The sequence below is a fragment of the Nyctibius grandis genome, chromosome W (assembly GCF_013368605.1).
Source record: "Nyctibius grandis isolate bNycGra1 chromosome W, bNycGra1.pri, whole genome shotgun sequence".
Classification (NCBI taxonomy): Eukaryota; Metazoa; Chordata; class Aves; order Nyctibiiformes; family Nyctibiidae; genus Nyctibius; species Nyctibius grandis.
Window position 1 is genome coordinate 17433141 of NC_090694.1, and position 24440 is coordinate 17457580.

Consider the following 24440-nt stretch of genomic DNA (forward strand, 5'->3'; position numbering starts at 1 on the left):
AAATATACCTGTTGTGTCAGAAGTTAAGCTATGCATTTGATTTTATTTAAGAATGTGTAGTAGGCAGAATAGCCTGTCCTGTTTTCTGAACATTTGGTATAATCTGCTTTTGGTTTAGATTTGCTTAACACTGAAGTTGTTCACTGCATTTATACAGAATACTGGAATTTCTTTTATAAAATAATTCTGGTTCAGGCAAGTCAGATGTTTTACTGATACTTATGTTCTCAGAAGTTACAGCTGTCTGTACCTTGTAATGTTTCACAGAATGTAATGTTTTATTGGTATACTAAGGAAAACTTGATGGATTTCATATAATGTGACAAATATCAAAGCAGTTGTCCATTGGATTGCATGTTGTCTGAGGTTTGTACAAACCATTAAGTGAATGTAATGTAGAGTGTAGCCTCATATGCTAGTGTTGTTGTGCATACTATGGTGCATTGCTCATACTTGCTGCTGTAAACTTTGGTATTTAAGGGGATAGGTTTTCCTGTTGGGGGGGAATAAAGATGACTTTGTATCTAGGAAATATTTAGATTAATTTAGCATATTTAGTAGGTTCTATGGTTCTTCATTTGCTTTTCCTTATTTGAATAAGAAAGCAAGCTAATAAAAATGTGATGCATAGTTGACAGTTCTTCCTTTTGTGGAAGGTTTTGAAAGCTAAAATTTTACTCTGAAAGTGGTTTACCCGAGAATAGCTGCAATATAGAATGTACCTGTATTTTAAAAATGTGGAAGGTAATGTAAAGGGTAAAACTGAAAATGTTTTTTTCTTTAATGACATTATTAAATTGTACTTTGAGAGTAGGTAGCAGATCTTTGAGCTACACCCTTATGAATGTTAGTCAAAGCTTAAATTTTGTGCTTCATAAGAGCTTACAAAATCTGGGGGGATGGGGTGTGAAAACATGAGAATGAGACTATAGCCTATCTTCCACTTTCTAAAGTATCTACTCTGCTTTATGTATTTGTGAGCAGAGAGAATGGTGGGGGTGTAGGTTATACTTTTCAGTGTTTTTCTGTTAATGCTGCTTTGTTTTTTGTTTGAAGCATATGGAGTAAAATATGACTGCAATATAAAAATAGAGGAGAGAATGACCAGAACAGTTTGACTTGTTGACTGTTTTTTTTCTCAGAAGCAACCAAGTCTTGCTTCATTTTCTATACCATTTTTTTATTTAATTCAATATGACTAATCTGGAAAATTGATAAAGGTCACACTGTATATCCATTAGTAATGCTTGATATTTCTAAAAGAGAAAAACTTTCAGATTTGCAAATGCTTTATTTAGTTTTACTGAGAAAGATATGAATTTTGCTTTACTGTTCAAATTTTCATACTTTGAATTGCATACAAGTTGGTTCTTTTTAAGCTAAAGGAACAACTTCAGATACTTCAATGTATTATTTTTTTTTAGACATGTCTTTTCTACTGCAAGAAGCTGAATCTGACTTTTTGTTACACTGTTTTGTGCCTTTTTCTCTTAGGACTGGATGAAGGCTCTGCAGATGTTTTGCAGTTTAAGAAAAAACAGTCCAGGGGCATCAAATAAACGTCTACGTCAGGTGAAGCTATATTGATACGGGGGGGAGGGGGAGAGGTTGTCTCCCTGTTACAAAATGATGATGATACTTTCCTTTCAACAATAGTAAATCCTCCATGTACCTTCTTTTTCTTGGCCTTATGCAGTACCTTTGTTAAACCAACTAGAATGACTTCTACTTTATTATAATATCTCTATACACAAAGAACAAAATGTTTTTAGGCAATTGGCAGATGCTTTGCTAGGTATTAATTTCTGACCACATTTGAGTAAAAGTGTCAAGAATTTAGTATTTGTATTGTATTAACTCTTACAATTCACCAGATTTGACAGACTTATGTCACACGTAACCAAATTACTAGTATAACTAATAATATTAATTTTTTCAGTGACAAATATATGCTGAACTATGATTATGGCTTAATTTCTTTTGGTCTCTTGAGAGTACTGTTGTGGCCAGAATTTCTTTCAGAGGTGAAGGATAGATAGTCATAAATGGCTACATCAGTGATGATTGGGGAATAACAGGAATCAAGAATCCCTGGTATCTTTGAATGCTACAAATGTTGGAAGTAGCTGTTTTATCAGTCTATGGAAAAAGGAATAAAATTGTTTTTTTAGGAAATGCAGAATTATTCAGTGGTCAACATTAAAGATGATTGAATACTTCTGAAGAACCGAACTAAATTAGGTAAATCGATATATGAACTGGCAGAAGAAACTGAGAGCCACAAAAGCGAAGCACCTACAGAGTGATTATCTGAACTAATTCTGTACTTTAAAAACAAAGAAAATTTTAGGCTGCATGAAGGAATAGAATAGAAAATAGATGCTATTTAATATTTATGGTATTCTCATTTAGGATACAGTTAGTTTTGATCATCTTGTATCAAAATGCATAAAGGAAATGAGAAAATTATTTTCATTATAGGCTGGAATGAGTAAAAGAATTTCCAAGTAAATAAGTGTGGGAAGTATTGGACTATTTAGAGAGGTGAAAAGTATAAAAAGCATGAATAATTACGGTAGATAAAGTGTATAAAGATCAAAAATCATACTTCCATGACTGTCTTACAGAAATTATATCAGTTTCAGGGTTTCTTGAACTGTCCTTTGAAAGTTCTGATACTGAATATTTGGATTTAAATGGAATTTTGACCTGATCAAGTATGATATTTCCTGTATTTGTCTAAATTGACTTCAGTTTATATCAGTAGATATTTGATTAAGCTATTGAATTGCATGCAATTCAGAAGTTTGTAAAATAGTAGACTGTTTAAAATGTATTTAATGTAAATGATTTCAGAGAGTTTACCTCTCACTTTCTGGAAATTGAGTTTCCAAGTGCTATTATTTTGAGAATCTATAGTACAAACTAATATCTTCCTTTTAACAGGGAGAAAACTGTGCAGTGTGTTAAACAAGGGAATTTTATGTAATCTACTGTAGTTTAGAATAGAATATTTTTAGTTGGAAGGGACCTACAACGATCATCAAGTCTAACTGCCTGACCACTTCAGGGCTGACCAAAAGTTAAAGCATGTTATTAAGGGGCATTGTCCAAATGCCTCTTAAACACTGACAGGCTTGGGGCATTGGCCACCTCTCTAGGAAGCCTGTTCCGGTGTTTGACCACCCTCTTGGTAAAGAAATGTTTCCTAATGTCAAGTCTGAGCCTCCTCTGATGCAGCTTTGAGCCATTTCCACGTGTCCTGTCACTGGATACCAGGGAGGAGAGATCAGCACCTCCCTCTCCACTTCCCCGCCTCAGCAAGCTGTAGAGAGCAATGAGGTCCCCCCTCAGCCTCCTTTTCTCCAAACTAGACAAACCCAGAGTCCTTAGCTGCTCCTCATAGGACATGCCTTCCAGCCCTTTCACCAGCTTTGTTGCCCTCCTCTGGACGCATTCAAGGACCTTCATATCCTTCTTAAATTGTGGGGCCCAGAACTGCACGCAGTACTCAAGTTGAGGCTGCACCAATGCTAGATAGAGAGGGATAACCACCTCTTTTGACCGGCTGGTTGCGCTGTGTTTGATGCACCCCAGGATGTGGTTTGCCCTCTTGGCTGCCAGAGCACGCTGCTGACTCATGTTGAGCCTAATCTGTTAGGAAAGCACCAAATATGGCATTGTGTTTGGAGTTATCCATGGCTCTTACTCAAGATACAAGTCTTTGACTTCAGTAGAATTTTCTATGCATAGAAAAGTTAGTACTTGCACATCTTAATGTCTCATAGTGATGATTTTAGAAGTAAAAAATAAGATGAGTTAAAACTATGGTGCTGGAGGTTTATTTTCAAGTTTCTTGAGTTGCTCTTAATTTGTCACTGGTGCCTCTTAAAATCTTGTTTCATTATTCCTGTTCCCTGCTTTTTCTAGTAGGAAATTATATTTTTGTATTTAATATTTATACCTTAACATTAAGCCTTTACATGGGGGGAATTCCATTCTTTCTTTTTTTTACACAAAATTTATTTCTTTTTTTTTTTTATTTTCTTTAGGTCAGCAGTCTTATTTTGCATGTAGAAGAAGCTCATACGCTCCCAGTAAAACATTTTACTAATCCGTATTGTAACATCTACCTGAACAGTGTCCAGGTAGCAAAAACACATATCAGGGAAGGACAGAACCCTGTATGGTCAGAAGAATTTGTCTTTGAGTAAGTCTTAATCTTCTTGAATTACTGAATTTCACTTGAAAGTTGCATTGCATTTAAGATTCTTTATGCTGTACTGTTTTGCATGCGCTTTTTAAAAATACTGTATGCATGGTTATATAGCAGCCACCTTTCAGCCACAAATGCATGGGTAGAATTTTATGTATGCATCTAAGTATCTTTGTTGATATAATTGTCATTGGCTGATCATGAGAACTCAGGATTGAAATAACTTTAGAATAAGTTTAAATGTTGGCCAAGTATAGTATTAACTGAGGCTTTCTGTCTTTTCCCCTAGTGATCTTTCATCTGATATTAATAGATTTGAGATAAGTATTAGTAACAAAACAAAGAAAAGTAAAGATCCAGATATATGTAAGTATTTTTCTGTAAAAGATGCATATATATTGCAAAAATGGATACAATTTTCATTGCTCTTGTCAAACACTGTCACAAGAGAATTAAGTATATTCTGTAATTACCATACAGCTGTATTGGTATGTTTTGGATGTCTGTTACTGACTCTACATTAATGTTTTTACAATAAGAACCTGCATGTTTTTTAATAGTAAAATGTACAGTAATCCAGTCCTATGTATCCTGATGGCTTTTCTAGCTCTATTCCAGTATACCTATTATGTTATACTCTGGCCATGTTTACCAAAAAAAAAAAAAAAAAAAAAAAAAAAAAAAAAAAAAAAAAGAGGAAAGAGAAGCTGTCAGAATTAACCTGCTCCATAAAATGTTACGTTCCACTACTTTAATCTGTTTTTAAGCCCAACTGTGTGGAATTTCTTTTGTTGTTTTGAAGTTTTTTTGTTGCTTCCAGTGAGAAAGAGGGAGGAAAGGTAGTACTTTCCTCACCTAAAAATAAATAAATAAAAATCCAACTTGACAGTCTGTAGAACAAAATTTGCCTCAGTCCTGTGTCATCCTATTCTTCCCACATTCTCTCTCATCTGTGTTCCCAAGAATTTACTTTCCTCCTGTTATGTACACAAACTTCTTCAGCTGTTTTATTTCTATTTTTCTATTCCAGCAAACTACTAGCAAGATGGTAAGACTTATCAGCTTTCCAAAAAAAAAAAAAAACCAAAAAAAAAACCACCCCAAAAAGCACCCCTTCCCAAAAAACCCACATCTGGATTCTGAACCACACAATGGTGGGATTTTTTTGGCTTTCAAGGTATTTTCTTTCCCACCATACTTGTCTTGTAACTTAAGCCCTTTGCCTCCTCTCTGTTGTCTGCAGTGCAGACACCCCCTGCCCAAGATTTGTCCCAAGTACTTTTCTGTTGTGTTTAGACCTGTCCCAAAGCCTGGCACAGTGTTTATAATCTGTTGCTGTTTTTGGTTTGCATGTACTGTGTTACTGGCCTGTTATGTTTGCCTCAGTGTCAATTTCTTTCTCTTTTTTTTCCTCTCAGAGAAGAGATTTGTAGGGAAACCTTGACCAAAGTAGAAGAATTACTTCTAAGACTGAATGCTCTTGCAGAACCTAATTCAGTTTCAAAATTCTTGCCCTTTCCTCTGACTAGAAAAGTTTCTGCATAGCAGAAGGAAAAAAGATGTATTTCATTTGAAAGACAAAAGGACTTTCTAATTGCAGTTGTGACCTTGTTCTTGCACAGTTCTTCCATTCATTTGAGCCAGAAAATTCTTTATCTGGGCCAAAGCTTTGGTTAGTAAAAGAACCTTTCAAAGGATAATTCACGAATGGAATACTTCAGTAACTTCTTTTAAAGTGTTTTTGTAGTTTCCTTCTCTCTCTCCAAGTTAAGGAGATTGTGCTACCTTTAGATGTATCCAACTGGTGGAAGGTTATAGATTGTTTCCTTATCTAGGTCAAGAGGATTGGCAATGTTTCTTGATTATGGTTAGATAGACTCTTAGAGCATAACCTAACAGTCCTTTCATTTTGGGATAAGGATTAGACCATATCAACTTGAATTAACAAGCATCTCTCTCTACATCCCCATCCCTATTAAATATTTGAAGTATATGGGGGGGGAAACTGAGCTAAAAGAGACCTTATCCAACTTGCCTGTGCGCTGTGTTGCCTAAACCCTTAACTTCTCCAAAAGCAAGAAAATGAGTTGGTTACCTTTCTGAACATTTCTTCTTTGTAGCCACAGTTTTTAAATGTGGATTGCTCTGAAGTGGGAGAAATGTGAGGCTCATCTTCCCAGCTAACCCATTAAGTCAACTTTCCTGCTTGTTTTTCCTGTCATATAGAGCAGATTGAGGGTACAAAAATCTGGTATTGCTTTCACTGCTTTTTCTTACATTGTAACACACAAAACTAAATACCAAAATGATACGAATATGAGGACTATTTTTTTTTTCCAGTATTTGTGGCAGGTTGATCTTGGCTGGATGCCAGATGCCCACCAAGACCCTCTCTCGCTCCCCCTACTCAGTGGGACAGGGGGAGAAAATAAGATGAAAAACTCATGGGTGAAGATAAAGGCAGTTTAATAAAGAAAAGCAAAGGCTGCGCGTGGAAGCAAAGGAAAACAAAAAGATTTATTCTCTACTTTCCATCAACAAGTGATGTCCAGCCACTTTCTATGAAGTAGGGCCTCAGTATGCGTAGCAGTTGCTTTGGAAGACAAATGCCTTAATAATGAATGCCCCCCCTCCTCCTCCTTTCTCTTACCTTTTATTGCTGAGCATGATGTCATATGGTATGGAATATCTCTTTGGTCAGTTTGGGTCAGCTGTCCTGGTTATGTCCCCTCCCAACCTCTTGCCCACCCCCAGTCTGCTGGCCTTTGAGCAGGGAAGTTGGGGAGACAGCCTTGATGCTGTGCGAGCACTGCTCAGCAGTAGCCAAAACTGGTTTGTTATCAACACGTTCTAGCTACAAATACAGAGCACAGCACTATGAGGGCTGCTATGGGGAAAGCTAACTCCATCCCAGCCAGACCCAATACAAATATTTAAAAATATTTCTTTAGCTCTCAAGACTTTCACTTTGAAAATTGCCTATTATGACTATTCATTTCATTATTATTTTTGTATTTTTGCTTTTAAAAGGTGTTTCAAATATTCAGAAATTATACTAAACACTTTACCATCAATTCTACTTGTCGTCTTTGTTTCTTTAACAGTTTGTTAATAATTTATTTGAATAAATATATAAATATGGCTTGGAAAAAGAATAAAAAATAAACACACAACCTCTGGAATATATTGTTAGATTTCATCTGTTGCTACTAAAAATTGGGATGCTCAAATTTCATTAGACAGTTAAATTGGTAAATGTCTCAGGGCAGTTCCACATAGGGTTCAGCTGGAGTGGAAGTTCTGGTTTGGTTTTGCACCAAGATAGTTGGTTAATTTCAGATTAATTCATGTTGAAAAATAAAACATTTTTATACTAGAGGCAGTTATCTCATGCAGTCAAGTCCGTAGAGCAGAACCATAGAATGGTTTGAGTTGGAAGGGACCTTAAAGATCATCTAGTTCCAACCCCCTGCCACGGGCAGGGACACCTTTCCACTAGACCGGGTTGCTCAAAGCCCCATCCAACCTGGCCTTGAACACTGCCAGGGAGGGGGCATCCACAACTTCTCTGGGCAACCTGTTCCACTGCCTCACCACCCTCATAGGAAAGAATTTCTTCCTAATATCTAATCTAAATCTACCCTCTTTCATTTAAAACCATTACCCCTCATCCTATCACTCCATGCCCTTGTAAAAAGCTCCTCTCCCGCTTTCCTGTAGGCCCCCTTCAGGTACTGGAAGGGCTGCTAGAAGGTCTCCCTGGAGCCTTCTCTTCTCCAGGCTGAAGAGCCGCAACTCTCTCAGCCTTTCTTTATAGGAGAGGTGCTCCAGCCCTCTCATCATCTTCGTGGCCCTCCTCTGGACTTGTTCCAACAGGTCCATGTCCTTCTTATGTTGGGGGCCCCAGAGCTGGGCACAGTACTCCAGGTGGAGTCTCACGAGAGCGGAGTACGGGGGAGAATCACCTCCCTTTACCTGCTGGCCCTGTTTCTTCTGATGTAGCCCAGGACACGATTGGCTTTCTGGACTGCGAGTGCACATTGCCTTTGTCTCTCCTTTCAGGCAGTTTGTATTTGCAGTAGTGCCACAGCTTGTTTTTGAATTTGGTGTTTGAGAATATGCAGCAGGAGGAAAAAAATGTCACTGTGCTACGCATTTATCACTTCTGTGGCACTAGGACATAAGCCTACTATGGCAGGTTATAGACTTGGCTCCTTCCCTTCCATACTCTCCAGGAAATATGCACTAAACACATTAAGTGCAAAGTATGTAGTAAACACTCTCACATAGACATGACTGGACTTTGGACAAGGGGGAGAAACTATGGTGCTTATCAGACACTTGTTAATGGTAGTAACAACCTACTGTCTACCAACACTAGGTACCAAAAATAAGACCTTAACAGCCCCTTCTTTGAACAACAAAGTGTAAGAGGTTCCAGTCCTTAAAAGCTCCTCGCTGACTTGTAAATGGATTACGCTAACATGTCAGTGAGCTGTGAGTGGGAAAGCCAGGATTTAGTATGTCCATGTATTGAGCAATTTCTTCTTTGTCAACATTTAGATAGGCTTTTGTTCTGAATCAGTAACTGTAAATGTGTTTTAGGGGTATTTTTTGAGGGAGTGAATGCTTTTGGTTGGTTCGGATTCGGTTCAACAAAGGCTTCACAGTAAACATAAGGAATTTTCACAGTAAAACATAAGTTTGAACCACTTTTAAGTTTGATTTACAGGTTATAATTATTAATCATCAAAATATAAACATGTTACTAAATATTAATCCCTAAACTTTATTAGCAAATAAACCATTAAGAAACCTCAGTCTTACTTTTTTGTGCTAATATTCATCACATAAAATATTCTTGGATCAAGATTGTTGTGTATCGTTCTTAACTGTGCTTGCAGAGAAGAGATCAACTATTTATTTTTTTTCTGTACATTTGTTATTCTATCATAATGTGCTAGACCGCAAAGTGTAAGCATCCTTAAATTCTCAAATAACAGCAGTCTCTTATTACACAGAATCACAAAAGGGTTAGGGTTGGAAGGGACCTCTGGAGATCATCTAGTCCAACTCCCTGCTAAAGCAGGTTCACCTAAAGCAGGTTGCACCTGTCCAGGCAGGTTTTGAATAGCTCCGGAGAAGGAGACTCCACAACCTCCCTGGGCAGCCTGTTCCAGTGCTCTGTCACCCTCAAAGTAAAGATGTTTTTCCTCCTATTCAGATGGAACTTCCCATGTTTCAGTTTGTGCCTGTTGTTCCTTGTCCTGTCACTGGGCACCACTGAAAAGCATCTGGCCCCATCCTCTTGAAACCCGCCCTTAAGGTATTTGTAAGCATTGATAAGAGCCCCCCTCAGTCTTCTCCAGTCTAAATGGCTCCAGCTCTCTCAGCCTCTCCTCATAAGAGAGGTGCTCCAGTCCTCTGATCATCTTTGTAGCCCTCCGCTGGACTCTTTCCAGTAGTTCCTTGTCTTTCTTGAACTGGGGGGCCCAGAACTGGACACAGTACTCCAGGTGCAGCCTCACTAGGGCAGTGTAGAGGGGGAGGATAACATCCCTCGACCTGCTGGCCACACTCTTCCTAATGCACCCCAGGATACCAGCACAGCCTTCTGGTGTATCGGCCACTCCTCCCAGTCTGTGTCATCAGCAAACTTGCTGAGTGTGCACTCTGTTCCTTCATCCAGGTCATTGATGAATAAGTTGAACAGGACAGGACCCAGTACTGACCCCTGGGGAACACCACTAGCTGCAGGCCTCCAACTAGACTCAGCACCGCTGATCACAACCCTCTGAGCTCTGCCATTCAGCCAGTTCTCAATGCACCTCACTGTCCACTCCTCTAACCCACACTTCCTGAGCTTTCCTATGAGGATGTTGTGGGAGACAGTGTCAAAAGCCTTGCTGAAGTCAAGGGAGACAACATCCACTGCTCTCCCCTCATCAACCCAGCCAGTCATGCCATCATAGAAGGCTAGCAGATTGGTCAAGCACAATTTCCCCTTGGTGAATCCATGTTGACTACTCCTAGTAACTTTCTTTTCCACTGGATGCTTAGAGATGGCATCCAGGATGAGCTGCTCCATCACCTTTCCAGGGATGGAGGTGAGGCTGACCGGCCTGTAGTTGCCTAGGTCCTCCTTCTTGCCCTTTTTGAAGACTGGAGTGACATTGGCTTTCCTCCAGTCCTCAGGCACCTCTCCTGTTCTCCATGACCTTTCAAAGATGATGGAGAGTGGCTTGGCAATAACATCTGCCAGCTCCCTCAGCACTCGTGGATACATCCCATCGGGGCCCATAGATTTGTGGGTGTCCAGTTTGCCTAAATGATCGCTAACCCCATCCTCCTCAACCAAGGGAAAGTCTTCCTTTCTCCAGTTTTTCTCTTGGGCCTCCAGGTTCTGGGATTCCCGAGGGTCAGCCTTAGCAGTAAAGACCGAGGCAAAGGCGGCATTCAGTAACTCTGCCTTCTCTGTATCCTCCATCACCAGGGCACCCTCCTCATTCAGCAGCAGGCCCCCATTTTCCCTTGTCTTCCTTTTGCTGCTCACGTACTTGAAGAAGCCCTTCTTCTTGTCCTTGATGTCCCTTGCCAGATTTAATTCCAAGTGGGCCTTAGCCTTCCTCATCACATCCCTGCATACTCTGACAACCTTCCTATATTCCTCCCAAGTGGCCTGTCCCTTTTTCCACATTCCGTAAACTTCCTTCTTCCATTTGAGTTTTGCCAGAAGCTCCTTGCACATCCATGCAGTTCTCCTGCCCCCTTTGCTTGATTTCTTATTCATGATCTTGGAGGAAGCGATGCTTAGATATTGACCGGCTTTCTTGGACCCCCCTACCTTCTAGAGCCTGATTCCATGATATATCCCCAGGTAGGTCCTTGAAGAGGCCAAAGTCAGCTCTCCTGAAGTCCAGGGTTGCGGTCCTATGTTTTGCTCCGTTTCCTCCACGCAGGATCCTGAAGTCCACCAGCTCGTGGTTATTGCAGCCAAGGTTACCCCCCACCTTCACATCCCCAACAAGACCTTCGTTATTTGTTAGCACAAGGTCTAGCAGTGCACCTCTCCGCGTTGGCTTCTCCACCACCTGTGTCAAAAAGTTATCATCAGTGCTCTGCAGGAACCTCCTGGACTGTGGGTGCCTGGCTGTGTTGTCTTTCCAGCAGATATCAGGGTGGTTGAAGTCCCCCATGAGAACCAGGGCCTGTGATCGTGAGGCTACTTCCAGCTGCCTGTAGAAGGCCTCATCTACTTCCTCTTCCTGATCAGGTGGCCTATAGTAAACACCCACAACAGTGTCACCCCTATTAGCCTGCCCCTTAATTCTTACCCATAGGTTCTCGACTTGTTCTTCATCCATCCCTAGGCAGAGCTCGATACATTCCAGTTGCTCTCTCACATAAAGGGCAACTCCACCTCCTTGCTTTGCTGGCCTGTCCTTCCTAAGAAGCATGTAGCCATCCATGACAGCATTCCAGCCACGCGAGCTATCCCACCATGTCTCTGTAATCGCAATGAGATCGTGGCCCTGCAACCGCACATAGATCCCTAGTTCTTCCTGTTTATTCCCCATGCTGCCAGCATTATTATACAGGCATTTCAAAGAGGTAATCAAGCATGCAGTTTTCCCAGGATGGGTGCAAGAGGATCCACCATAGCCATACATACCCTTGAGGTGGTTGCCCTTCTGGTTCTCATCTTTGGAGACAGCTAAGGAACATTTGTCGCTGCTCTGGTTGGCCTGGCTTTTTTCCCAGTTGGATGCGATGGCATGAGTGTTGCCACTCTGGACCCCACCCCCCCAAGTCCTTCAGTTTAAAGCCCGTCTCACCAAGTTGGCCAGCCTGCTGCCAAAGATTCCCTTGCCTCTTCTAGACAGGTGGATTCCATAATTGAATATAGCCTAATAGTTTAATAGCGTAATTGAACATCGCCTAATAGTTCAATATGCATTGTGAAGTAGCAGAAAGTGTTCCTTTAAAGTCTTTGAATATAAATTATGGTAAGAAGTATTCTGCAGTCCATATATTGATATTTCTGCTTCAATCTTTTAAGATCAAAGGATATTATTGCTAGGAAGTGCTACTATATAACCATGGGAAAAATGAATTCATCAGATTATTCTGAATCCTGTATCTGACTGTTCCTGTACCTGATGGAGGTATGAGCCCAAGGCTTCAAAAGAGGACAATGAAGTCTAATCACTTTACTTGTTTTAATCTGATTGCTGCCTAGGTTTGCTAGGTAGCTGGGGGAGAGGGGAGCTTTTTCCCCTATTTGGGTGTTAAAAAGAAAACTTTGTTAATATCTGTGTGTATACATTATTTACAGCATGTTTTATATTTCAGCTTCAGTTTTCAGGAGTCTCTTAAACCATCTGAGATAATCTGTCAATATATTTGATGGCACAGATTTTGATCATTTTTATTAATACTCTTTTGCTGAAACAAGATGACGTGCTGAAAACAAACTTTTTTTATTCAATACTAGCACTGTTTTGCTGGAGGTAACCTACTTAACAATGCTTTTTTCCTAAAGTGTTTATGCGTTGCCAATTAAGCCGATTACAGAAAGGACATGCAACAGATGAGTGGTTTCAACTCAGTTCCCATATACCACTGAAGGGTATTGAGCCAGGATCTTTGCGTGTTCGAGCACGTTATTCTATGGAGAAGATCATGCCAGAAGAGGAATACAGTGAGTTTAAAGAGGTATTGTTTCCTCAGTTTTTCTGTCAAAATTCACTTTCTCTGTTGAGATTTCAGTAACGCTAATAGCCATCGCTAAGTAGTATTTGTAGTGACTGTTATGTTAGGACAAGTTTCTGAACATTATTCCGGTTTTCTTTCAGCTCATACTCCAGAAAGAGATGCATATAGTCTATGCCTTATCACATGTTTGTGGACAGGATAGAACACTGTTGGCTGGCATTTTATTGAAGATTTTTCTTCATGAAAAGCTTGAGTCACTATTGTTGCGAACACTAAATGACAGGGAAATAAGCATGGAAGGTACTCTACTAATTACACTTAACATTTACTGAAACTCTGGGGAGGGAAGGGCCCCCATGTCTTCATTTCTGTCTCCCTTAATTACATCATGTATCAAACTGTGAACACAGCATATTTTTCCTCTGCTTTTTGTTGTCTCCTTTTCCCAACTTTTGACTTTATTTTTTTTTCAGATGAAGCTACTACTTTGTTTCGTGCCACCACTTTAGCAAGTACACTTATGGAGCAATATATGAAAGCCACAGCAACACGTTTTGTGCACCATGCACTGAAGGACAGTATATTAAAGATAATGGAGAGCAAGCAGTCCTGTGAGGTGATACCTTGAACTATGATTTTTTTTTAAATTTTGATTTGTTGAAATGATGATCTACTGGTTGTTTGCTTTGGAAGCATTTATTAATCCTTCAGAAATAATTTAAATACCAGAACTGAACTGATTATGATTTTTTTCTAAATGTTAGCTTGAACAATGTTCATAGCATTACTTCTAAATAAGTTTTTTAACTCAAATTTCTTTAAATTATGTATTTATTCTTTAGAAATTGTAGGTTCTTTTGTAGCAGTTACTGGGTGGCTTACCCTAAATAACTTGTGGTAAGCTCCAGATAATACTAGAAGTCAATGTCTGAACTTAGTTTAATTTAAAAACTCCCTTACATTAACTGCTTGTGTTAGATCCTATCTTTCTTTCTAAAACGACCCTCCTAACTTCTTTTTTACTTGAACTTAATTATGGAAGGGGGGGGGGGGGTGTCCTCAGAAGACTGGATTAAAAGATATGAAAATATATGTAGTTAAAAAAAGATGGGTAGTTATGGATAGTGTTAAATGTCTGTGCTGTTAAAAAAAATAGTGCACTGGAACTTAAAAACATTGCTTTTTCACATTAGTTTTCTGGCTAGCCCTTGAAGCAGATTTGTAAATTCTGCAAAAGTCTGAGATTTATACAGCAGTAGAATATTTAATTTATTTTGAAATAGTATTCAGTGTGTAATATTATCGTTATATATGTAGTTCTATTCAAGAGAAGAAGCTTAATCTTTTTCCCTTTTGGTTTTAGTTAAATCCCTCAAAATTAGAAAAAAATGAAGATGTAAACACCAATTTGGCACATCTACTCAGTATACTTTCAGAATTGGTGGAGAAAATATTCATGGCTGCAGAGATACTGCCTCCGTAAGTTTGCACTCTTCTGTTCAAATTTGTACTTGAAAATTCCTGTTTGGCTGATTTACATTGCACTGTAAAATGGCAGTGTTATTGGTTTATCTTATAATAATCAATCCTAAGACTAATTTCTTTACAGCTGTTATATGTACAGAGAAAAAAAATAACACTTAAATGAATTGTGCTTTTTGCACATGTGGTGGGTTGACCTTGGCTGGATGCCAGGCGCCCACCAAGCTGCTCTATCACTTCCCCTCCTCAGCTGGACAGGGGAGAGAATATATGATGAAAAGCTCATGGGTCAAGATAAGGACAGAGAGAGATCACTCACCAATTACCATCATGGGCAAAACAGACTCAACAAAATTAACTTAATTTATTGCCAATCAAAATCAGAGTCGGATAATGAGAAATAAAACCCAAATCTTAAAACACCTTCCCCCCACCCCTTCCTCCTTCCCAGGTTCAACTTCACTCCCAACTTTCTCTACCTCCTCCCCATGAGTGGCACAGAGGTACAGGGAATGAGGGTTGTGGTCAGTTCATCACACATCTCTGTTGCTCCTTCGTCCTCACGCTCTTCCCCTGCTCCAGTGTGGGGTCCCTCCCACAGGAGACAGTCCTCCATGTACTTCTTCAATGTGGGTCCTGCCCACGGGCTGCAGTTCTTCACGAATTGCTCCAGTGTGGGTTCCCCACGGGGCCACAGGTCCTGCCAGAAGACCTGCTCCAGCGTGGGCTCCTCTCTCCACAGGGTCACAGTTCCTGCCAGGAGCCTGCTTCAGCACGGGCTTCCCACAGGGCCACAACCTCCTTCGGGTGCATCCACCTGCTCCGATGTGGGGTCCTTCACAGGCTGCAATGTGGATATCTGCTCCACCCTCCTTCAGGAGGACAACCTGCTTCACCATGGTCTTCACCACAAGCTATAGGGGAATCTTCTGCTCTGGTGTCTGGAGCACCTCCTCCCCCTCCTTCACTGACCTTGGTATCTGCAGAGTTGTTTCTCTCACATATTCTCACTCCTCTCTTCCAGCTGCTGTTGAGCAGCAGTTTCTTCCCCTTCTTAAATATGTTATTTCAGAGGCGCTACCACCATTGCTGATTGGCTCAGCCTTGGCTAGCGGTGGGTCCGTCTTGGATCTGGCTGGCATTGGCTCTATTGAACATGGGGGCAGCTTCTGGCAGCTTCTCACAGAAGCCACCCCTGTAGCCCCCCTGCTACAAAACCTTGCCGTGCAAACCCAATACAGCACAAAAGCTTTTGGCTAGCACACGTGCTTTTCTTTGAGGGAGAAGCTACTAGATCCAAGGGGTCAGGGAAAGAAGAAAAAAAAAATCAATATATTATCTCCAAAAGGGGTAGAAGACACTAGTAGTTAGCAGACAATTGTATATATTTAAGTTGGTTACCAATTCTTTCCAGTCCTCCTACTCTGAAAAAGTGATAGAATTATGAACAGCATTACAAATATAAATGGGTGGTAGTAGAATGACACCCTGCTGTGATTAATTCTGTCTATCAGGGAAATGCACAGATTATTATTTTCCTTTTTTTAAAAAAGCTAAAATTACTTGTTTAGACTGAAACCAGCAGGTCAAGGGAGGTGATTCTCCCCCTCTACTCCACTCTCATGAGACCCTACCTGGAGTACTATGTTCAGCTCTGGGGCCCCTCAACATAAGAAGGACATGGACCTGTTGGAGCGAGTCCAGAGGAGGCCCACGAAGATGATCAGGGGGCTGGAGCACCTCTCCTATGAAGACAGGCTGAGAGTTGGGGCTGTTCAGCCTGAAGAAGAGAAGACTCTGGGGAGACCTTCTAGCAGCCTTCCAGTACCTGAAGGGGGCCTACAGGAAAGCTGGAGAAGGACTTTTTACAAGGGCATGGAGTGATAGGACGAGGGGGAATGTTTTTAAACTGAAAGAGGGTAGATTTAGATTAGATATTAGGAAGAAAATCTTTACTGGGAGGGTGGTGAGGCACTGGAACAGGTTGCCTAGAGAAGCTGTGGCTGCCCCCTCCCTGGCAGTGTTCAAGGCCAGGTTGGATGGGGCTTTGAGCAACCTGGTCTAGTGGAGAGGTGTCCCTGCCCATGGCAGGGGGGTTGGAACTAGATGATCTTTAAGGTACCTTCCAGCCCAAACCAGTCTATGATTCTATGAAACCATTGAATAAAAAGCGCGTAGCGCTAACAGTTTTCTTTCACTTTTTTATCATTAGCTTTTAATGTAAACAAAATGCTGAATTTTGCATTGTGTACTGGGTCTGCTGGGATGGAGTTGATTTTCTTCATAGTAGCTGGTATGGTGCTTTGTTTTGGATTTGTGACTAAAACAGCATTGACAACACACCGCTATTTTGACTACTGCTGAGCAGTATTTGCACAGTGTGGAGGTTTCCTTTTTTTTGTCCTCCTTTTTGTCACTCAGCTGCTGCCTGCTGTTCCCTCCCCCCCCGCAAAAAAAAAGATGACTAGCGCAAGAGGTTGGGAGGGTGCACAACCAGGACAGCTGACCCCAACTGACCAAGGGATATTACATACCATATGACATCACGCTCAGCAGTAAAAGCTGGGGGAAAGGAGGAGGAAGTGGGGTGTTCAGGGTTATGGCATTTGTCTTCCCAAGTAACTGTTATGTGTGATGAGGCCCCGCTTTCCCGAAAGTGACTGGACAACTGCCTGCCAATGGGAAGTAGTGAACGAATTCCTTATTTTGCTTTGCTTGTGCGCACAGCTTTGGTTCACCTATTAAACTGTCTTTATGTCAGCCCATGAGTTTTTCTTGCTTGTGCCTTTCTGATTCTCTCCCCTATCCTGCTGAGGGGGAATGAGCAAGCGACTGGGTTCGGGGCTTAGCTGCTGGCCAGGGTCAACTCACCACAATCCTTTCTGGCACCCAATGTGGGGCTTGAGAGGTTCTAGATAATGACAGATTTGATCTGTGTGTGCTAGACTACATTTAGTTGTTATAGCTGTTTAGTCATTACTTGGCAAGTTGTTACTTGCTCTTGCTGGTCACAGTGTTGACTTGTTTGTTCTCGATACTGGTTTATTTGTTCCATCATCTGCTCCATGGCATGCTCTATCTCTTGCTCTACCTCAAACTCTAGAGCTCGTTAATGGCTGCTTTCGGCTTTTGCAGTTTGCTGTGCTGTTTATCACTTTGTTGTGTTTTGCCTGGGAGAGCTATGGTAAAAGCACTGGCCTTGAGCCTAATCTGATGTTTGTGCCATGCATTGCTGTTGTCCCAGTACTCTGGGAACCAACTCTCAGAGACAATTAACAATTACATCTTTTTCCTCTTCTTCTCTGGGAGCCATTTTGTGGGGGAAATGAAGAATGGCACCTCCTCTTTCTTCTGCTCAGGGGTAGATGTTTCTTGTATTGTTAAAATGGCTCTTCAGTTTCTGGAATATCCTTGTGTAACCAGAATGCTTATATTGGTATGTGTCGTGAATCTAATTCTAGCTTTTCAAAAGGGTAACCGACTAATTTGGAATGCCACACAGGGATGTGCCCTGAGGCACATGGGTCATGGGTGGCAAGGTGTGTGGGAAAACTTGGGCAGGTACCTAGAGCGTTCCCCCCCTGCAATGGTGTGGGACTTGAAACCTGAATGGGCATGGAATGGTATTGAAGTGACAGAATGCTTGAAGAAATGATGCCTTGTCTATATCAGACACAACTTCTAGCACTGTGCTGGGGCCAGCTCTACCCCTACTGAACCTGTTCAGCACTTGAAGGGCTCAAGAGGGTCTCTGGATCTGAGGACATACAAACAGACACTGTAGCTAAGCCAGAGACCCAACCCTCAACTATAACAGTCATTCCTATAGTCAAGAAGAAACAATGGAAGCAGAGGTCCACTCATTTAGAAAGGGAGGAAGAAACTCCTCCTGAGGGGAGAGCAGGAGGAAGAATCAGAAGAGGCAGCTTGTTCTGCAGCAGAGCAGTCACAAGAACAGGAGAGGGAAGAGACCGAAATCATAAATGAGTCAGAAATCACTCGGTCCCTATCCTTGAGCGAGCTGTGAGATATGTGGAAAGATTATGGCCACCAGCCAGATGAGCAAATTATCACCTGGTTGCTCCAATGCTGGGATATTGGGGCCAACAGTAAGGAATTAGAAGGTAGGGAAGACCAGCAGCTGGGATCCCTAGCAAGGAACCATGGAATCAACAAAGGGACTGAAAGAGGGGCAACAATCCACAGCCTCTGGAAGTGGCTCCTGTCAAGTGTGAAGGCAAGGTATCCCCTCAAGGAAGGTCTTGTAAACTACCGAGGCAAGTGGACCACGACTGAGGAAGGTATTCAGTATCTGAGGGAATTAGTGGTGGTGGAGGTGACCTACAGCAACCTGGACAATAACCAGGCCTCCAAAGATCTGGATGAAGTCCAGTATTTGCGGTCCATGTGGCGGAAGTTTGTATGGAATGCACCGACATTGTACGTCAGCACCCTGGTGATAACGGACTGGACAGACATTGAGGCACCAACTGTGGAAAAACTGGCTGCCAGCTCTGGTGCTCTGAAGAGAATGTCTCTTCCTCCCTGACCCTACAGTCCTGTGTCTCAGCAGTGGTGAAACTGTCCCAACAGTTCCAGCAACTTGAAGAGACTATCTCTTTCCCCTTACCTCTACGGTCTGGTGTCTCAGCTATCAAGAGTGCCATATGAAATCAGCCTTTCTCTGCTCAAGGGAAAGGGAACTGTGGGCGCACGCCATGTGCCACCCTAGCTCTGCAACCACAGGGAAGGCATGAGGAAGTGGGACGTTGCACCTACCTCAAACCTAGAAGACCACATACGTGAATTGCAAGGAAAAACAGCAGCCAAAAAGGCACCATCCAGAGAAGATTACTGCTCCGGTTGCTGTTGAGCAATTCCCCAGACAGTAGAAGGGCTGATCCTCCTTCTGATCTTAATGAAAGGACTTCTGGTTTGCAGTTACAGGAGTTGGGTAATGAATGCTCCAACCAAGAAGAGAGGGGTAGAGGGGTCCTTCCTCTGGCCAGGCAGAGGAAAGGGACAATCAGGTTTATTGGACTGTGTGGATTTGATGGCCTGGCACATCAGACCCATGGGAGTATAAGGCTTTGGTGGACATGGGTGCACAATGTACCCTAATGCCATCTGAATATTTGGGGCATGGAACCAATTTGGATTTCTGGAGTGGCAAGGGGATCCCAACAGTTGTCTCTGTTGGAGGCTGAGGTGAGCCTTACAGGGGATAAGTGGCAGAAGCATCCTAGTGTGACTGGCCTGGAGGCTCCATGTATCCTTGGCATAGACTATTTCAGGAGAGGGTACTTCAAAGACCCAAGAGGGTACTGGTGGGCCTTTCACGTAGCAGCCATGGATACAGAGAAGATCAAACAGCTGTCTACCTTGCCAGGATGCATGGAAGAACCCTTCTGTTGTGGGATTGCTGTGTGTTGAAGAGCAGCAGGTGCCGACTGCTATCATGACATTGAACCAGTGGCAATATCGCACCAACTGTGACTCTCTGGTTTCCATCCATGAACTGATTCAATGACTGGAGAGGCAAGGAGTGATCAGCAAGATTCAGTCAATCTTGAATAGTTCCATATGGCCTGCAAAAATCTGACAGAGGGTGGAGGTTAACGGTGGACTATCGTGGCCTGAATGAAGTCACACCACTGCTGAGTGCTGCCGTACTGGACATGGAGGAACTCCAGTATGAGCTGGAGTCAAAGAGACTTTGGTTTGTGGATAAGTCCATACTAGAGCAGGTACACCTGTGTGAAGGGACTGTGGCCTGTAGATAAGTCCATACCATAGCAGATATGCCCCCAAAGGGACTGCAGCCCATGGAGGGTCCGTGCTGGAGCAGGGGCAAGGGATGGAGTTCATTGCAATGTTAAACCTAGTCCAAAAGGACCAGGGGTGGAGATTGTAATGGATAATGTTTAATCTGTTGTAACCCATGATTTGAGTTGTATGCTATAAGAAGTACTATAACAGGAACCACCTGAACTAACGGTGGATGAGCTTTGCAAGAAGCCAGGCAAGTGCAGCAGTGACCCAACCTGAGCTGGCTTTGGTGCCCAATAACTCCACGCAGCACACCACCTCTCCTGTCCTTAGTGACCACCATAACAGATGGAGCCCAAGTCACAGACTAAATGAACTCAATGTACATTTTATGGACACTTCATGGTGGGACCCATAGACTAAGGGAATGATATCTGTATGTATACTAAAGGATGGGAAGTGGGGGGTGGTGGTTAATGAGGATATACTGGATAGCGTAGGACCCAAGCATGATGCAAATGGTATGGAACAAGGGGTGAAGATTTGTACTGGTTTTGGCTGGGATGGCGTTAATTTTCTTCATAGCAGCCTGTATGGTGCTGTGTTTTAGATTTGTGACTAAAACAGTGTTGATAACACCAATGTTTTGGCTGAACAATGCTTGCACAGCAGGTAGGCTGGGGATGCACAAGAAGTTGGGAGGGGACACAGCCAGGAGAGCTGACCCCAACTGGCCAAAGGGATATTCCATACCATATGACATCATGCTCAGCATATAAAGCTGGGGGAAGAAGAAGGAAGGGGGGATGTGCAGAGTTATGGTGTTTGTCTTCCCAAGTAACCATTACACATGATGAAGCCCTGCTTTCCTGGAAGTGACTGGACATCTGCCTTCCAATGGGAAGTAGTGAATGAATTCCTTATTTTGCTTTGCTTGTGCGCACAGCTTTGCTTTACCTATTAAACTGTCTTTATGTCGGCCCATGAGTTTTTCTTGCTTGTGCCCTTCTGATTCTCTCCCCTATCCTGCTGAGGGGAAGTGAGAAAGTGAATGGATGGAGGCTTAACTGCTGGCCAGAGTCAACCCACCACAGAATGGCAGAATAGCACAGAAGTTTCTTTTGTGTCAGTGACAGAAAGGTTAGCATTAAAAGCTTCATTCTTTTAAGTATATGGTTCATCTCTTAACGTTTTCTGAAATACACCAGAGTGCTCCCATTTTTTGATAGGAGAGGACTATTGCTTAACTACTTTTAAACACCTAACCTGTATTTGTGGATACAGAAATTGTTATTAATTCAGTTAAAAAGTGGAAAAAAAAAACCCAAAGAAAAAAGCCACCAAACCATCATTTTTTTAATTTTAAAGGAAACACTACCTAAGAAATAGGAAAAAAAAATTATAAAACATTTAATGTACATGTGAATAATCAGAATTTTACCTGCACAAATAGAATAGTGTATTAGTCGAGGACTTTCTTTGCCATTTGTAAATAGACTGTCATAGCAGATTTTAAATTAATTTAAAGCTTATGTCTGAATTATAAACCTAGCATTGATAATAGTTCTGCATTAAGCAGGAGATTGGACTAGATCCTTTCTGACCAGCTTTTTTTTTATTTAGTGAAGTTTTTTAATTAAATGATTAATTAGCTATTATTTTTACAGGACATTGAGATATATTTATGGATGCTTGCAGAAGTCTGTTCAAAACAAGTGGCCAGCTAATACCACAATGAGAACAAGAGTTGTTAGGTAAGTTACTTGTCACTTTATTCTATGCTGAAAATAATCTTTTAACATCTTATTACTGTCATACTTCAGTGTGCTTATCTATTTTTTCTTTTAGTGCCAAAACTTTATAGTACTTATATAGGTTACAAGAATATTTATCATTATGGTACTGGGGCATGATATCCCAATTAAAGATTGAGAGCTTGCTAGATTCTTAGTCATGCTGTTGGAGCCTTGCTAGAGGTATAGTATAGAGGTCAGTATAGCTATACTTAATAGCTTTTATTTTGAATTTACTTTTATTTTGTTAAGTTTTACAAACTAATCTAAAATATTGATTTCCTTTTTCATGTTGGGAAAGAGAAAAAGTTCTCTCAAAGTGATAGTTAACCTTTGTGATGCCCCTGGAGAGCAGTGACCTCTGAAGATGATGTTCCTGTCATATGCCATCTGGGAGGACCATGCCTTATCCAGGGACTCCTATGTAGTGTGTGTTAATCATTGGAAAAATCTTACACGTGCTAAGATGAATGTCCTTTAAAATGCAGACATAACATGTTAAGGAAACTAATACCTTCTCAGAAAGGTGATTGGACTGTCATTAGATTTCACTGAGGTACTATCATCTGCATTGGAATATATAGTTCTCTGCATCTGTGAAGACTCCCAGTGCTGATCACTCAGAATCAACACACAGTGTTCATTTCTGAAAATACTGTCCAAAATTCTATGCTGTCCCAGTTTTGTTTCATTTCTCTGCTCCAGCCCAATCATGTTGAAATATTCCAGAGCCTCTGTAAAAATATTGCAGGCTACTGAACCTGGCTTCTCTGAACTGGCACTGAGTACAAAAACTCCAGTCTGCATTCATAAATCAATTGAATAAATAGTTCTTCCTTTAACACTATCAGTTGCCAGTGCAGGTCAAAATAATCTTTGACAAAAATGAGGTCATGATACTGGGGGTTTAAGGGTATCAAGAGCCACGTCTCTTCTACATTTGCTTTACCTTTTTTTGCAAGCCTAGCTTGCTGGTAGGTCAGTATCTGGCACTGATATGATTTGCTGAGGTTAATCTCCCATTGAACAGAGTCTTCCAGATGATTTGTCATTGGCTCTTGTTTATCACTTTGGCTGGAGACAGAAATTAAGACATGGGAGCCCTTCCTTTCCCAGAGTTTCAGTAAATGTTAGTGTAATTAGTACAGTACCTTCCATGCTTATTTTCCTGTCATTTAGTGTTTGTAACAATAGTGGCTCAAGATTTTCTTGAAGAAAAAAACTTCAATAAAATGCCTGCCAACTGTTCTGCAGGGGTTTTGCCTTCAAATTGAGGCTGCTCTTATCAGAGGTGTTGAGGCTAGCCTGTTGCAAGGGATTAGAACTTAGAAGCAAATACCATGTCTCTTTCTGTTCCTCCCCATCTCCAGAGAGCACCATGTGGCTTTTCTTAAGTGGATACAGCTGACATTCAGAATTTTCCTGGGGTCTCTGCTGGATACTATAAATATTGGGTCCCTTTCTCTCATCATCTTAGCCTTCATAAGTGGATACTTGTGACTTGTCTCTAGAGTACAGGGTTTTTTGCAGCCTCCAGTGAAGAATATTATCTTTTATTGCACTGGTTTTGGTCCAAGAATGATTACATATTCAGAGACAGGTGGATAGTTTTTAAGTGTCTGGGTAGCTTCCCTTCTTTATCATTCAGAAAGTGCTGCCATTTCTGTCTAGTTGTAAAAACCCATGCATAGTGTAAGAAGCACCAAATCTTCTGTATCTGCAAGATCCATTACCCCAGTTGTCTTCAACTTCAGGCCGTCTACAGGAGAAATTGGTGCATGTGCCATGACTTCAAAATTATTTAGTTCCTCATAGTTTTAAGTTCATCTCATAGAAAATATTTTTGTTTCACACTGGGCCAGGAGTGTTTTGTCAGCCCATAATCCATGGTTCTTGAAGAAATAGGAAACTTCAATAACAGTATATATTGGAATTCAAGTGTCTTGGACACATGAAAGGTGTGTTAACCTCACTGCTACATGTGTCACTTCCAATTAATAATGGACAATGCCATCACTGTATACTTAACAAGCAAGATAGTGCAAGGTCCACTTCCATTCTTTTTTAAGTGGTCAGGCTTTGATATTGCTGTAGTTAAAAAGCAATCTTCTGGTAGTATCCACGCACTCTGAACAAAATCAGAGGTTAGTTAGATTACTTTAGTTGGTCCATATGTCACTTCATTTTATATCAGTCTTCCAGAATTATGGTTAACCTGAGATGGATATTTTTTACTTCAGCTGTCAACAGAAAGTAAGATTTTTCTCATGCTAAACTGAAGGCTATTTTTGGTTTCTGTTTAATAAGTTCCTAGTTCTGCAGTCAAACTGAGCGCTTTTCCCTAGCTTTCTAGATTGTCTGGGTGGCAGCAATTACTTCTGTGAGGAAAGCAGCTGATCCAGTATTATTCTTCTAGGATAATAGTGTACTGTTATCAGGATATGGATCGGTTCAAGCTGAACTAA

At 41.3% G+C, this 24440-nt stretch overlaps 1 protein-coding gene across 1 annotated transcript in view; it reads left to right on the forward strand.

Moving 5' to 3' along the window:
- The window catches only part of LOC137675718 (ras GTPase-activating protein 1), a gene marked incomplete at its 5' end in the record, with an annotated part of 129479 nt that overhangs the window by 92572 nt on the left and 12467 nt on the right, over positions 1-24440 (forward strand). Inside the window, 8 exons of the mRNA XM_068421909.1 lie at positions 1495-1572; positions 4053-4210; positions 4506-4582; positions 12759-12931; positions 13072-13231; positions 13405-13547; positions 14295-14410; positions 21850-21936. Coding sequence (XP_068278010.1) covers positions 1495-1572; positions 4053-4210; positions 4506-4582; positions 12759-12931; positions 13072-13231; positions 13405-13547; positions 14295-14410; positions 21850-21936 — 992 coding nt within the window. The remainder of the gene's footprint in view (positions 1-1494; positions 1573-4052; positions 4211-4505; positions 4583-12758; positions 12932-13071; positions 13232-13404; positions 13548-14294; positions 14411-21849; positions 21937-24440) is intronic.